The following is a 16855-nucleotide window of genomic DNA, read 5'->3' as shown; positions in this document are numbered from 1 at the left end:
GCGTCCGCGCATGCGCCGGCACGAGCTCTCGAGGAAGTGAGAGAAGCAGTGGAGCAAGACAGACTGCTTATGCATACGGCGCTGTGTTCGTCCCTTTCTTCCCTTTGGCCCTGTGCCGTTGCACTGTTTCACCAGATAACGCGCATGCGCTGAGTGCTGGCGACAGGAGTTGCGTATAAAAGCGTCGTTGCTTAGCGGAAACGTGATTGAGGCCTATAAATAGGTGAAATTATCTTTTGATCGTTGTTGTTGGTCTCAAACAAATGGCGCATACCCACAAGGGCAATGTTTCTAAATAGGGACCCTATCTAGTAATGTTAGACAATGGCTCATAGCGGGCTTCAGCAAAAAACAAAAAACAAAAACGTTTTCGTCTTTTCTTTTTGAAGTGAAAAAGTTCTGGCAATGTTGATGTTGCCTCTGAAGCGATGGAGCATACTCACGGCGGGATTTTGGCCAGGGTTAGGTGCAGAACCAAACCGGAGAAAAATTCAGCCAGACTTATCTCAACCAGCTCATAAATAAAAATTGAGGAGTCTGAGAAAGCGAATAACAGGTGCGACAAGCGCGAAAATGGCTTTTCTTTTTATTTGTTTTAGTTGTGTTCGGTCCAGAAACCTGCAGGTGCGCTGAAATTATTTCACGATGTGGTATGTGGTGATGATAAGCTATCCACGGATGTCCTCGCCTTCATTTCGAAATGCCCCTCGCAGACGTCGTTAAAATGCGAATATCTCCAGTTCAGCAGTCATACAAAAAAAAAAAAGACAGAACTGACCTGCAAGGTCGCGTGGCTTCCGGTCACGCGGTAAACGTCGACAAAGAAAAAGAGACAGAGGCCGCTGTTTCGACGTCCCTTGGTGCGCTGCCGACCATGAACAACTACGAAAATTTCCGACGCGGTCAGAACGAGGCGATTTACTCTGATGGGTTTTTTAACACCGTCCGGAGACATGGCTACTCTGCACAACCCCCCGCGTCGGCCGTCGTCAGCCTCTCTTCCACCGCTGAGCTCATCTCATCTGGGCGTGCCCCGTTCGAGGTCTACCATTCCTGTCCCCACTTGGCGTCGTTGGCCTCGCCATCACCAGCGCTACCCTCGATGACGTCACTGGCCATCGGTGACTCGGAAGGAGGATCTTCCAGCACGTCCCTCGCTAAGGGACTGCCTTCCAAGGGTCTCGACTGTATGCCGCTGTTGGTCTTCGTGTTGGTCTTGTGCGTGTTCATCACTCTTGCCATCTGGGCAACCGCCTTGGTTCAGGACGAACTGCACGACAGTCACATCGAAGCAGTGGACGATGTAGACGCGGGCAAACATTTTGCGAAGTTCGGAGGCCTGAAGCCGTCAGGAGGCTCGAGTGAACACAAGAGCACGCAGAAGCCAGGGTTGAAAATAACGACCAGAACTGGGAAGCGGACAAAGAGTAAGCGCACTTCCACCACTCTGGATGACAGCGACGTCACTACGGCGGGCCTGGAGTATCAGGGTGTCTACGGTAAGGAAGACAAACTTTTGATTACTAGAGGCAAGTACCCCCGCGAATTGGTCGAAGTGCGGTCCTCGGATCATCAGGGTACGACCGTCTCCCGTTCACGGAAGCCAGTGCACCGTAGGAGGCGCTTTCCGCACAAGAAGCACACTCCCCGCTCTACTACTCGGCGGAGGCCAAGCAAGCGCATTCACCGACGATCTCAAGTAAGAACAGCCGCGTTTTCCTTTCTTTGTTGCGAAAGCAACACTGCGTGAGCCGCCGAACCATTCCGCGGAGCTGACGAAAGGCCTTACTACGCATGCGCGAGGACCAGTGACGTCACACGGCGCACAGCTGGCGCGCCGCCGCCGTCGCTGCGCGGGTGGCTCAGCGGTGCCGCCGCCGCGCTCGCCAGTTGCGCATGCGCAGTAGCGGCGCATAGCTAGCCTGCCGAAGCCGCTGCCGCGCGCTCTCCATCGCCTCTCTCTCTCCTCGTTGCTTTCGCAATCCTTCAGGTTTACCCACAGCTAAACCACCGGCAATTTTTCCTACAACTCGAGTGCGGCACTCAAAAGGCACGCCATGAATTCCATGATGCCGTGTTTTTCCAGTATTCCTGATGAGGATGAACTAGAATGGAGCACCCTTCGATAGCCTTCAAATTATAGTTCAGGTTGAGTTTTTATTTTTAAGTGACGTCGTTATGCAGTGGCTTTCACTGAACTTGTCTTCCTTGCGACTCGAATACGTCTTGAAACATTCGTGGTACAGTCGAACGGTCGGGACCTTCAAAGTCCTTCGTTATACAGGTCACTTCGTTGTCAAGGTCGCCCGCCGTATCTCACGCAATAGAGAAAGCCTAAGCACGTTCAGCAAAAGAAAATATTTATATAACTGGAATTCAAGAGATATTTAATGAAAGAGGTCGGTAATTTTCCCGCGTGGTTTTGTTGCCATGTGGAGCGGTGCTCTCCGTGTGCACCGCGACTTTGGCACGGCTGCGGAGAGCAACCGCGGTGCCGCTGCGTATTTTCCTTGTAAAGCAACAAATCAGTAGTTAGGGGCGCCTAAATTCCTTCGTTTTACAGGCAAATTCATTGCAATGGTCTTCGCTGTAGAGGCGTTCACAATACATAGGAAAGAGGAAATCGGCCGGGACAAACGAAATCCTTCGTAATACAGGCCGTTTCGCTGTAGAGGCGTTCGTTGTAGAGGCGTTAGACTGTATACGGCAGCACCACGATCCACATAGTTTGTATGTTGAATTTTTTTCGAGATTCTCGTCCACGCCGGCTGCATTTCAGTTGAGGTGCAATGCGAACACGCCCATGCTATGCGCGATGTCAGCGCAAGTTAAAAAAACAAAAACCCAGACGGTCTAAATCAACCTGGAGCCGTTCACTCCAGCGTTCCTCATATTTCATGTGTCGCTTCGAGACGTCAAACCCCAGGTGTACTTTGCTGAGGTTCTGGGGATGGAAATTGGTCCGTTCGCGATATCAAAATAGGCATGCCTCCCTCTGCTTAGCGAGATTCGAAACTCTGGCGAATTATCATCTAGACGATAATGCGCAGGTCAGCAAGACAGAACAGATACGCTAAGCAGACCAGAACAGCAACTTATTGTTTTGAACTTTGCGGAGGAATCGAGCGCTTCACAATATCCGCGCATAATTAGCTCAGATGTGTGAAGAAAGCCAACAGCCCCTGAAACCAGGGAGCACAGGAGGATTTTCTAATTTTGGCGTTACTAAATTTCTCCCAAGCAGAAATGCATACAGAAATTTCTGTGAATGCGTTCGCAACTGCAGTCAAATATGGTTAATTTAATATACGTTGCTTTTTTATTACAGGTTCGCAAGCAAGCAGTTCCAACGTCTGCTTACGGCGAGAAATGAGATCCTGATGGCGACAGAAGAGGGAACGGCACGCCAAAGATGTCACATCGTAATCGACCTTCTTTGAGCCCTGTCACATTTGCAGGCTAAATATTTCAAAATATACGCAGTTGAAATGCACGTCATAAGTGCGCTTATATTTATCTGGCACTTCGGAGCTCTATTGCTGCTCTCGGCAGATTTGTCGAGATGGCGATGAAGTTAGCTGCTTGATCCCTGCCGACGACAACACGGCCGCCTTCACACTGGCAGAAAAATTCGTTTCTTTTTAATAGTCGCAACTTGTATTAAATCACGTAGCCTATTTGTTAACATTATGAAGACCACGCATAACTGAAGCCGCCTGCTCAGTCGACCAATTGACTCGCAACTTGAGCCATCATAAAAGCGCATTGTGTACTCACTTTTATACTGGTGTCAGAATAAAATCTTTTGTTACAGCGATTTTTAAGAAGTTATTATAGATGGAGAGCGGAACAATGCAGTCGTCGCTGCTACTGCGGTATACGCCCTACGCTGGGCTGAAGAATCGCTGGCTGGAACCTTGGAAAAACGTTAGAGATCAATGCGTCGCCGCACTGGAGAAAGCGTGAGCATTGGCGATACCTTATCGATACCTTATCGATACCACAATTGTCTTAAGTTCCATCGATGCCATCTGAGTTTTTAAACTTCGCGGCACGCTTCGTTTTCAAATTTGGCGCCACGCGTTGGCTCCGCCCACACTTCCGGTCACGTACTGCCACACTTCCGGCGTTTTCAAATTTGGCGCCACTTTTTCTCGGGCACCGCCCACTTTTTGGAGATTTTTGGCTCTAATGAACTAATTAACCCACCTCAACCTCCTTCCCCCCCAACCTCAACCCCCGGTTTCCCGTACGAGATTTTTTGATGCTCTATCCGATGGTACCATTCTTGTTCACATGAACCGATTCGTTCGGACGTAGTCGTGCGGACAACCTTGTCATGACACGAAGCCGCAAATTTAGCCGTACAATGCTTGCGCTTCCTTTATATTTCTCATTTTGCATATTAAAATTCAGTTGATAGCGGCGCTTCGTCCAGTCCTGTATCATCTTGTTCTTTTTATACTCAGCGCATTTCTGCTACAGATCTAAAAATGCTTATGCATTAATAATAGACGGCCTACGTGCGATCGCATGCTTCAGTGGAGCACGCTGGTGGCAGCTTCAGACGTCGCGTAAAGGCTGGAAGCGCCTGAGCGATTGAGCGGCGCGTCGCGGCGAAAATTTACAACTTGTTGGAACCTCGCCGCTCATCGCCGTGTCTGGGCAAGCTATACGAGAGGGTGATCCAAACTCGTCTGCAGAACTATATCGAAGACAGCAACCTCTTCCCTCCTTCCATGATAGGCTTCCGATCCGGGCTATCTACTCAAGACGCTTTCCTTCTAATCAAGGAGGAGGTACTGGCGCACGTTCCCAGCGGAGGGGAGCACCTTGTGATGGCCCTTGATCTCAAAGGTGCCTTCGACAACGTGTCTCACGATGCCATCCTCACAGAACTGAACAACCTAAATTGTGGGGAACGTGTCTTTCACTACGTCCAAAATTTCCTATCCAACAGAACAGCTACGATCGGCATAGGAGGCACACGCTCGGAACCCCAGGACATGCCGCACAAAGGCACGCCTCAGGGTTCGATCATCTCCCCTCTCCTTTTCAATATCGCCATGGTTGGAGTGGCTCGCAGCCTTCAAACCGTATCGAACATCGGATTCACACTGTACGCCGACGACATAACAATCTGGACTACCAAAGGCTCTCTGGCGGCCAAAGAAGAAACTCTGCAGAAAGCTGCCACCTGTGTCGAGAACGCAGCCGCCCAGTGCGGACTATGCTGTGCGCCGGAAAAGTCAGAGATCATCCGCATAGAAGGACGTAACTACAAGTATCCAGGAGACATTCAGGTCCTCCTACACGGCGTCCCCGTCCGGGAGACCCGTCAGATCCGCATCCTCGGCTTATGGCTCCAGAGTAATAGGAAATCCACCCACGCTATCAAGCTCTTATCCACCACAACACAGCAAGTCGCCAAAATGATCAGGAGGGTGGCACGCAACCGGACAGGCATGCGGGAGGAGGACACGCTGCGCCTCGTCCAGGCACTTGTGGTGAGCCGCATTTCCTACGGCCTACCGTACCTGCAATTAACTCGACAAGAACTCACCAAAGTCAATTCCATGTTGCGTACTGCATACAAACATGCGCTGGGCCTTCCTATCTACACTTCAAACGCCAAGCTAGAGGCCCTCGGCCTATGCAACTCGTTCGAGGAGATCCAGGAGGCTGTTCTCCTCTCGCAACGTGCACGCCTCCTTCGCACGGACACCGGTAGGCAGACTCTGGAGCGGGTGGGCTACCCGGCAGACGTCCAGATAATACAGAGCACGACCAACCTCCCAACAACATTTCGCTCGCGGGTGCACGTCGCCCCGATTCCCAAAAGCATGTCGAGCGAAGCCGGCTCGGGCAGACGCTCAGCCAGAATCGACTACGTGAAGCGGACGGCGGCACGCAGCCCCCACACGGTGTACGTCGACGCAGCAACACACAGCGAGGCCACGCGGGCAACGGCAGTTGCTGTGAACTCCTCCCACAACGAGGTTGTCAGCGCCTCTTTGAAACACACGACGATCGTGGAAGCAGAAGTGGCAGCAATCCTATACTGGCGATCCAGTACGGCGACGCCCGTGACCAGGGTGTGCACGTCATGACAGACTCCCAAGCAGCCTGTCGGCTCCTACTTGCAGGCAGAATACCTAAAAGGCTGTTGGGCATAGTAACCAACTCTATGAGCGCTAATTCCTCCCTCAAGCATCAGATAACGTGGGTGCCTGGTCACGCGGGATTAGAGGGCAACGAGGTCGCGGACGCACTAGCTCGAGGACATACCAACCGAGCGGGCTCCAACCCCGACCCAAGCTCTCTTACCGAAGTTCCCGTCACCTACAACACGCGACTCCACTTTCTAAGATCACAACGACAGCACTTTCCCCCTCCGCATAAAAAGCTTAACGCTCAAGAATCTCGGGACTGGAGGCAACTCCAGACCGATACATTCCCCAATCTTCACAAATACAACATCATTTTCCCCGAGCGCTATGAAGGAGAATGCCCGTGGTGCGAAGACCGGCCCGATGCATACCACATTACATGGGGATGTAAGGGCCCGAAACCCCCGGACATCACAACACATAGAACGAAGGAGCAATGGGAGACCTCTCTGCTCAGCTCAGAGCTTGATCAGCAGCGCTCACTCGTTGCGCAGGCTAGAGCGGCAGCCAAGGCCAGTGGAGTCTTGAAATGAAGACACCACCCATTGTACATTTCTCCTCGAGCATTTTGTTTTGCTTGCCAATAAAGTTTTCTACTACTACTACTCGCCGCGACGACTGAAAACAGGTTTTTCCGCCGCGGCTACAGGATTCGCTAGCATTTTCGCTTGCATGTGAAACAGGCTTAAAACACGCAGACGCCGACGCATTTGTTCTGTGTTAGGCAAAAACTAGGCTACACGAAAGAAGCTACCCATCGAGCTGTTAAGACTGCCTTAGGAAAACAATGATGAACGCTTTTGAGGTTGGCAAACACGCTAATAGCGAAAAAAACTGAAGGCTGTCGTCTGGTAGGCAGCGGATATATTGGTTTGGTTTGGTTTATGGGGTTTAACGTCCCAAAGCGACTAAGGCTATGAGAGACGCCGTAGTGGAGGGCTCCGGAAATTTCGACCACCTGGGGTTCTTTAACGCTCACTGACATCGCACAGTACACGGGCCTCTAGAATTTTTCCTCCATATTGAGCGCTATAATGAAATCCTACATGATATGAAGAAATTGCGTTCATAAACGCTTTCCCGTTTAAAAATGCTTTTGTCCAGAATTGTTGGGTACGGGTGGAGCGCCTTGCCAACAGAAAGATCCTCACCCACATCCCACGTCACTTTTGTGACTAACACTCTGCATGCGATGCAGCGGAAATCCTTTTTGGTTTTGCACCATTTGGTTTTCAAGACAGGCAAGGAAAAATGCGGCACTCGCGCCTGATACGACTTGCGCGATACTTTCTTTGCCCTCGAATATTTCGGTGTCTACATGCATTTGCTGAGCTTTGCCAGAAAATTTGATGAAAATTTCATCTCAAGAAGTTCATGCCTTGAACGCATTAATGTTCGGTAACGTGGGGTTTACAAACTACGTATGCGGCCGAGTAAAGTCCAGAATGTTGACGGTTGCGAGGGCACCCGTAGATGGTTTCGCCCTTTCGGTCATCAGGCGAATGATCAGCAGGATGAGCAGGAAGGTGCAGACGAACAGCATAAGCACGAAGCAACAAAACTGCACGCACTCCATGGTGAACAGCCTCGTCCCTTGTCCGCCTGCGTATCCCGACTGCGGATGGATGTCGCGAGGAGTTTGGACTTCGTAGCAAACGCCGGCGTGATGCGCGCACAACGAATGGTCTCCGCGATAAGCGTGCATACCCGGTTGGTAACCGCGGGGATAGTGTAGATCGGCGTCAACAAAGGAGGGAATTTGATCCGAGTCACTGTACAGGACGTAAAAGGGACCTGTACTTTGTGGTGTAGCGTATGGGTCGCCGTGACTGCTGCGGTACTCTTGCGGCCCGGTGCGTTGAAGTAGGCTTGAGTGAACTGCTGGCTGTTGCGCATTGTAGGACCACTGCGAGAACCCGCTTTGGGCGGTGTGCAGAGTGTCCTGCCCCGAAAAAGGCTTAGGCGTCTTCTGACCTCCTTGAGTCGAAGGACTGTAGTACGTATCCGACGATGAATGCTGAATTCCGGAGGTGCCCGAAGATGCGTAGTGACTCGCCATGTGGATCCTTCTTCGTCGTCGAACCACAGTTGTAGTCTGAAAGAAGAGAATATAAAAATGCACGTAAGGACAAGAAGCGAAAATAATTTCATTGTGCGTGGAGAAAATTTTCTGCCAGGTGTAACCAAAAGTACGGGCTGCGAGAAGGAAATGGGCGTGGGATCGTAATGAGGCAGAGTGTGTTTGGTAGACAAATGTTGGCAATGAGCGGCCTTCTTACAGATATGCGCTGCGGAGAAACTATGTTTAGGAAATGGCGCATTTGCTGAGTTCTTTCCAGTGGTTCTTTCTTATGATGTGGGAACTTCCAATTGTAAAGAAAAATTTCAAAACAGGTTTTAAGGATAGATGAGAGAAAAATGAAAAACAGTAGTTATGTTTAAAGAAAAGAGACACGCGTGTATTAGACAACGCATTTCCAGTTTTATTTCGATATTTCATCTTTTTGTTTACCTCTCTCTTCCCCAGCATTCATTTTCTTTTCTTCTGTGAAAAAATTCGCCTGAAAAATTCTCTGTGCACCCCACTTCTTGGCCGATCGATCCCACTGTGTGGGCATGTGCCATTGTATGTGGCTAACAACAACAACAACAACAAAGCATGCCTAAACTAACTATGAGGGATGCCGTGTTAATGGGCTCTGGATAATTTCGACCCACCTGGGGTTCCTTAGCATGACCTTACATCGCACAGTACATGCTGCCCCCATCGAAATGCGATCGTCACGGCCGGGATCGAATCCGCGTCTCTCGGGTGAACAGCCGAGCACCATAACCCCTGATCCACCGCGGAGTCTACAAGTAGTATGTATAGAAGAAGAAATCCCTTTGGCGGACACTTCTAAATAGAAACTTGAATGAACCGATAGAGACACCAAGCTGCCCCTCTTTTGGCTTTAGGTCTATCTTAAACACTAGGGATCTTTAGAACATTAATCTCGTAGATAAAAGTCCATTGAGGAAGACACTGTTGGACGTAGCATGTTTTATGTACGAGCAAATATTAAAACCAAGATTGCGAGAAAGTGTAATTCCTGCACACTATGGCACCACGAAATGTTGAGCTTTCATACGTTTTGCACAATGATTGGCATACCTCGATCTCGTGTTCAGTCATGAGGAAATATGAACGAATACAGGGGTTTAATGACGACTTTCATGGACAAGATTCGCGATACATCACGAGGAGACGTTGCTGATTTGAGTCTGCAGGGTTTTGTTCGAGCTCGGCGTCCAGGTGTCATTTTCACGACTGAAGATTGCAGAGGCGGCTCGCATCTCCTCATGGTCGCTATCAGCGGCTCTCCTCGAGCCCGAAGTAGGCGCTGAGGCGCTCTGACGCTCAGGAGAAGAACTTCCAGCGTCCTCTGGTAGAAACGGCCAGTCGAGCCAGCTGAGGGTGACGGTCACCGCGGACAGGACGCCGATAACGAGACACGTGCCCAGGACGAGACGGAAGCAGGAAGGAGGGCTCGGTTCTTCGACACCTCTTCGTGTCCTGGCCGCATCGTCCAGGTCGGTAGGCAACAGCGTGAAGGTTACCAGGTTCGAAGCTAGATCCGGGAGGTTGATTTGGCTGCTTTCCGGATTCCAGCCGCTCTGCTCGAAAGTCAGCGGTGGGTCCCTCGGTATTAATGGTGCCGATGCTACCCTCGGCTTTTTCATCCAGTAAGCAATGGTAGCTCCAGTCCACCTGTCCATGGAGAGTCGGGCTTGCGGAACCCTGTGTACCAAGCAGGCTGTGTTGAACAAGGCTTCTTCTTCTTCATTTTTAGTCCGAATGCTACGTCCGTGGCTTTAGCCAAACACAAGGAGAGCGACCTACTCCCATAAGCCAGATTTTATGGAGTTGTTTGTTTATTTAATAATAGATGGAGGTGCCTCTTCCTTCAGAGAGGGGATAATTATGGTCAATATATTAGCGCCGATAGACACGACTTGCATGAACGCTTGAAAGGCGTAGCACAGGCGGCACAATAACCCACCTAGTGTATATTTTCCGCCTCTGTTGAGAGGCGTACGCCAGGCGGGTGAATTTGCTGGCGAGGATGCAGCGTTGCGTTGCTGCAGAAAATTGGGACTTTGCTAGAACCAAAGCAGACGATGATAAAAAATACCACAGATCCCTGGAACAATGACAAGACTGGAGACGGCGAGACCTTCCTGTAATGATGTCCAGTGATTTTTTATTGCAGCAGCGTCAAAAAAATAAAAAAGAAGTCACCCGCGAACCTTCACTCTTCAAAATGGTCACCCGCTACCTACCCGACGAGTTACCTCCACCCACTTGAAACCGCCAGAAAAATATATTCTGTTGCATGTGTGAAGCCTCGGCTTAGAGTAAAACGATTCATTATAGTAAAAACATCAAAGAATACATCGAGACTGAATCCAATTGCATTAAGAGAATTTTTTGATCGGTTGTCTGATCGCCCCCTTCATTTTTTTTTGTTTAGTCTGTTGATATCATCATCGTCACCTTCACCCCCCTTTGCAGTGCAAATTGTCCCCCACTACGCTTAGCTGTGGACTTGAGTTTGACGTATGACATTTGTATTGTCTCTTCTATGGCCATTATTCATACCGTAATGCCCTCATCAGAGCCACATCGTCACACACTTCGTCATATATACAGGCGGAGTTTAGCTCCCTTCAACGTTCGTCACATCCCTCCGACCGCACAGAAACTCAGACGCGGCTTCTCACCCCGTCTTATTCCCAATGCTGGAGGTGACTGCCCAGACAGGGATAGCAGGAAATGAGCTCTAAATATCAGATAATATCAGCCCATTAGAACGCACAATCGCAAAAACCCTGATTACAAGTGCCCGAAACTTCTTTTTCTGACTGCGTTCTGAATCCTCGTATCTAGCATGGCTTGCTACTTACGCAAATCTACAATACTTTGTTTTCTCGAGTCCCGTCGACTCTCCCACCTCCTCCGTCTTCTTCCATTCTAACCTCTTCTGGGGTGTCTATAGCTGCAGTCAACGCAGCTAGAAATCCAGCTGCCAAAATTTTCGGGCACTTCATTTTCACTCTTGAATAAAGCGATTGGCTTTATAGAAGAGTTGCCAGCTAAGGATGGTACTTGTCATCAAACGCTGTTTACGCTCCCGCTCCTTCACCTGACTGCCTTCATGTGCTTCTGCTGGAGTCTCGCACCTGCAAACTGATTCTTTCTTTTTTTCGTGAAGGACATTAAATTATGTGAGGTGCATGTAAATTTGCTGCAGGTAATTTCCAATCCTCATTATTATCCCAAATTTAAAAAAAAATATAGCTGCCGCCAGTGATGCGCGGCGACCATTGAACACCATTCCTCTGTATTTCAGCCTAAGTGCGCCGCATCGTGGTCCTCATTTTCTATTGTTTCTTTCCACATCCTTTCTTTATTTTTCCCCTTTAGAATAAGAATATGCTGTGCACGTTCTGTTAGCAGTTTCAAATCAGATATCGTTTCCCTTTTCAATTTTTCTTCATTTATCTCTCTGTATTTACAAGCCAAACAGCAAATTCTATTGTCACGTATCATTAAAAAAGACAAAAACAAAGCAGATGAGAACTGGTAGATCTTTAGTACTAGTCAATCACAGGCGGGCTGACACGGCAGTCTTCTTTGATAACACCCTCCCAAGGAATGCTAAGAACCTGCCCGCCAATATGTTAAATGGGCTCATAGAGGAGTACCTAGACAATTTTCCTAACCATATTGCCGTCTATACAGATGCCTCCCAGCAAAATGAAAAGGCCGCTATTGGTATTTACTCAAGGGCTCTTGATTGGAGCTACTCATTTCGGGCCCCTGACTATACCCCTATTTTTGTAGCTGAGTTTCTGGCTATTGAGATGGCCTTAATAAGGATTCCCTGCGGTATCACTCGGGTTATTATACTCTCAGACAACCTTTCTGTTTTGGCAGCGCTCGAAACCTCGAGTGATACTCTTATGAGCCGTTCCCTTCAATTTTTTATTCCTCCACATGTTTCAGAAGTTCGCTTTCACTGGGTCCCTGGGCACTGTGGCATTGTTTCTAATGAGAGGGCAGATTTTTTAGCAAAGTCTGCCCTTGATGGTCCTATTGTCCCTTTCATCCCAAATACTGTTCACTTGACTCTAGCACGCTTTCAGCAATTCCAGCGTTTCCATACCTTGAGCCATGAGCCTCTCCTCGCTGCAGCGGATTTTCAACACCTGGCATTTCCTTGGAGTGTGCGGATGTGCAGTTCGAGGCAATGTGAGGTGTCCATGACCCTTTTGCGCTGCAGGATACCGCGGCTAAATCTTTATTTATGCCGATCGGGGCTTTCGATATCCAACCTTTGTGAGTCTTGTGGCGAAATTGAGTCGATAGAACATTTTTTCCTCTCCTGCCGGATGCTCGCTGCTCTCCGTAGAATTTACTTGGAGATCCCCCTCGCTCGGCTTGGGCTTTCTCTATCTATTCCGATTCTCTTATCCTTCGGGGCAAGCGCCAAGGGATATGCCCTAAAACCAGTGTTCGATTCTATTCACGATTATATAATTTCATCTGGTAGATTCCTCTGCTAGAATGTGAATTCACAACTTTTCTTTCTCCGTATTTTTTGTTTTGTACAAATTCTAGCTCTGCGTCCCAAAATTTTAGATTTAATTATACTCCATTCCCTGTACACGAGTGCGTGTGTATCCGCTATGCACCCCGGCCAATCCCCCGCCGTGGGTATGTGCCATTCAGCCCGAGGACATCATCATCATCATCATCATCATGCCTTCCCGCGAAATTTACCATCACGTGACTCACATCGACGAAGAAGCAGATAGCTCCCCTGCTTTGCGCCGCTCACCATGGACAACGACAAAAATCTGCGGTACGTCCACAACCAGGCTCTTTACCCTCGCGGCTTTTTCTACTCGGACCACGGGGGTTACGACTCGCCGGAGCCGGCTCACTTCAACGCGGCTTCCACAGCTGAGCTGGCCTCGCCCCTGGAGGTGCCGTTCGAGGGCTACCACTCCGGCCTGGAATGGGTGTCGGCATCCACGGAATCACAGGGGACACCACCGATGTCGTCGTCGACCGCCGCTTACTACGAAGACGAGCGTGCTCGGAGGCCTTTGAGCGTCCCTCTTATCAAGGGTCTTCAGGGCCTGGGCATTGACAATGCGGCCGTGTTGGTCGCCATGTTGGCCATGTGCGTCTTCATAGGACTGGCGATCTGGGCGGCGTCGGCGGTTCAGGGTGAACTGCAGGATTACGATATCGACGCGGTGGACGACGCAGACGCCAGCCTTCACTTGGGAAACAGAGCAGGGGTGCCGTCAGCGCAGGGCGTGAGCGGTCGTGAAAGAATGCGGGCGGAAGATTGGAAAATCACGGTAATACCCAGGGAGCCACTTAAAAGCAGGCGCACTTCACCAACACCGGACGACGTCGACATCGCAACGGCAGTCCGTGAGGGTCGGCCCGTCGACAACGATGATGACAGGCAGTGGTCTGTTGAGGCCGATGGCGAGTACATCGGTGACCTGACTGCAGCGTGGACAACGGAGGTTGAAGACACCACAGTGGCGCGCCCCGAGAGGCGCGTTCGCCGGGGGCGCCGCCTGCCTCGAAACAAAGCGGGCCGTCGTCCGACGCGGAGTGGTTCAACCAAGCGCCTTCACAAGCGACGTCGGCGGGTAAGGGTACTTGCGAAAGAACAACATTGCTATGAGTTCAGCGTGTGGGAGAGCATTTATGTCGACGGCAAACATATATAGTGCTCAAAGAACGGGATTTTCGACGGCTTGTGTGGATAAGTCCGACTTAAGTCCGGGATTATTAGAGGTCAGTTTTAGTTTTGAGACAACATGGAATTTTATAAGGTAATGTTATAGAAATATAGAAGGTATTCTTCGCATGCGTAAAAAAATCTTTCTTTCAAAGTTTCTCCACCTCTCGCGCCACGTAGTTAAGACCTCCATGGAAAAGCAATCGGGAACGCTTTTGACGGTAGCAAAAACGTTATAGTAGCAAAAACTGATAGCCTCCCGATGTAAGATCCGCGGATCTATCGATTTTTGTAACGAAAACATACAAGTTAGAAAAATTTGATTCACAATTATTTCTCGTTGAAAAATGTGATTGTTCAGAATGTCTGGGCATGCAGCAGCCAAAGATTCTTACACTATTATGTTGCAAGAGGATCAGTCTGTAGTATACGCCTTCATACCACACACATCAACAGTCGTTGTGCATTTTGAATACAGTCCAGTGATTGGTGAGGGAACGGATGCCTGGCGGTCTGACGCTTCCCATTCTAAAAAAAACTTCATGACACGGCAGCGTTGATGGAGCCATTCAGCGGAATGAGGTCCTCTTTGCGTATCACTGCGTAGACACAGACGCTTGTTTTTTCTTCAACTATCAGAAAACGCTTAACCAACCTTTAAAGGTACAATTTGTTAGCATTAGAGATCCTTCCCTCCCAAGTACTCCTTCTGTGTCGCCTAAGTTCTGCCCACATGCCCGTATATGCCGAATCGGACCTATGCTCCCTATGCTCAAAAGCAGTGTTGAGTTTTAGCTCCTCAACCAAAAGCGTCCTCATGAAGGGCGATTGTGTCTCTTGTGTATAAGATAGGCCCTCAGTGGGTCATGCCACCATTGTACTATTGCGTATGCATAGCCAGGTAAAAAAAAAGTGAGCTCAGGGGGATACCACTCCCAATTAAACGTATCGCTCTACGGGAACTTAGGCAATGGCTTAAAGGTAAGGCTTTGAAGGTGTTTCGACCAGAGTAGGGAGGACCAGTTTGGGCCTTGAATGTCCCCATACTCGTCTAAGCTGTCTCATGGCGTGAAAAAAGTCGCTGGCAGGTGCACTTGGCAACAAAAGTTCATGGGCTTCAGGTGAACGTAAAAATCTCTTTCGGCGCTGTTACTCTAAGGGCTTCGGATTTAATTTTTCCCTCAGGGCCTAAAGAATTTATTAAAATGCGCATGGTGGAGACGATGAACTCAAGTGGGGCTTTATTCAATATATACCCTTCATTTTGTTTTCATTCCCTTTGGCCGTGAATGACGTTAATCGTGACGTAACCAACTGGAGGTGGGGAAGCAAACGACCGATCACAGCCGCCGCCAATCCGAGGCCGGTGCCGTAACCGCCCACCCCGCGGCCTCTGCCGTATCCAATCCGGCTGTGTGACAGTGAGCATGCTTCACCAATGCGTCGAACAACCACAGCAAAGTTTTTCTCTCAAGGCGGAAGTGCGACCGATGAAGCTCGGGAAGCATATGTCGAACGCTCTTCGTGCTCTCTCTCTCTCTCTCTCTCTCTCTATATATATATATATATATATATATATATATATATATATATATATATATATATATATATATATATATATGAATTTGTCAGTATTTGAGCTGGTGTTCCAGTGCTGCATGAGCGTGGGCAGCGTTTATGCAAATAATTGGCATCATGTTTGTGGTCCTGACACGACCAGTCCGACGTCACTCCCCACAGGCTACGTCCGCGGGAGCAGTGACCAATGGCAGGGCACCAAACGAAAGGAAAAGCTTCTTCTTTGTTTCCGCTCCTTTCAGCGCTATAGATTTTTCTTCACCAGGAAAGTTTTTACCTTGACAGCTGTATAATAGACAGGCATTATAGTCTGCAACGCTGCGTCAGGAAAGTAACGATTTGCTGCAGCCGACGAAATACCTTTTGGCGTCATAACATATAAACCCCGCAATCACGTGTTTACATTGTGACCAGATGCAATAGGCTTCTTTCTAGCTAATCAATGGTTGATTTACGACGTTTTTTTTTTCTGCGCAGCTAGCGGTGCGCTTCCCGATAGGCAATACGTAGCTACTGCCTTCTCTTCAGGGAAAGTGAAGTAAAAATCACGGAGCTGTTATTTTTCTTTTGTGTAATTGGCCTGCATCACCGGTGACTTGTCACCGAGAATTGCATTCTTTACAATGTTCGTCATATTGTAGACTGCTTTATCCACACATACGCCCATTTTTTGGAGACTCACACAGAAAATACCACTCAGTTGTTCGGAATAATTCACGCGTGTATCACGTGACATAGGCTGTTTTATTTTTAAGTTTCAAGCATGGACCATAGGAAGTTAGTCTCCATGCTTAATAGGGACTTACGTTTTACATGAATTTACAAATGACAATGCATTCAAGCAGTGTGGCATTATTTATGTGGCATTCGTTTTTTCAGGTTCGGCAACATGCAGTTACACCCGAAGATTCCATTGAAGACTAGGCTGTGCAGCAGCCTTATGAAGACGCTGTGGACTGAAGAAAGAACATGCGGGGTGCCGGTTTCGGGATCTTCTTTTCCGAAATCACCTCTTTCAGTCCTTTTGAAGAAATACGTTTGGAGCTAACCACTCAAAGTAAAAAATATTCGTTCAGCACATATGCACATATATCGTTATTCCGTTGGCGGGACGTTCTGAAATAAGAGGTTGTCATAAACTGCGCAGCCATCACGGAAGTCAATACGCCTTTACATATGACTGCAATGGTCAATTGCACGCCAGGTCGAACAAATACGTACATTGCAAATGTTGTCTCTGCCTATACGCACTGCGGTATACCTCAGCCTCAATTTTCCCGCTCATATCAATTACGC

The 16855-nt window shown here is 48.9% G+C and overlaps 1 protein-coding gene across 1 annotated transcript; it reads left to right on the top strand.

Annotated features, from left to right (window-relative positions):
* Positions 1-13055: 13055 nt before the first annotated feature.
* Positions 13056-16483, top strand: LOC149343162 (uncharacterized). Its single transcript, XM_089542311.1, has 2 exons — positions 13056-13889; positions 16439-16483. Exons 1-2 carry the CDS (start codon positions 13056-13058, stop codon positions 16481-16483), a joined length of 879 nt encoding a protein of 292 aa, XP_089398437.1.
* Positions 16484-16855: the final 372 nt, after the last annotated feature.

This window comes from Amblyomma mixtum, chromosome 5 (genome assembly GCF_055824585.1).
Source record: "Amblyomma mixtum isolate Tamu chromosome 5, ASM5582458v1, whole genome shotgun sequence".
NCBI lineage: Eukaryota > Metazoa > Arthropoda > Arachnida > Ixodida > Ixodidae > Amblyomma > Amblyomma mixtum.
Note: the sequence above shows the minus strand (reverse complement) of the source record. Positions and strands in the feature narration are given on the sequence as shown.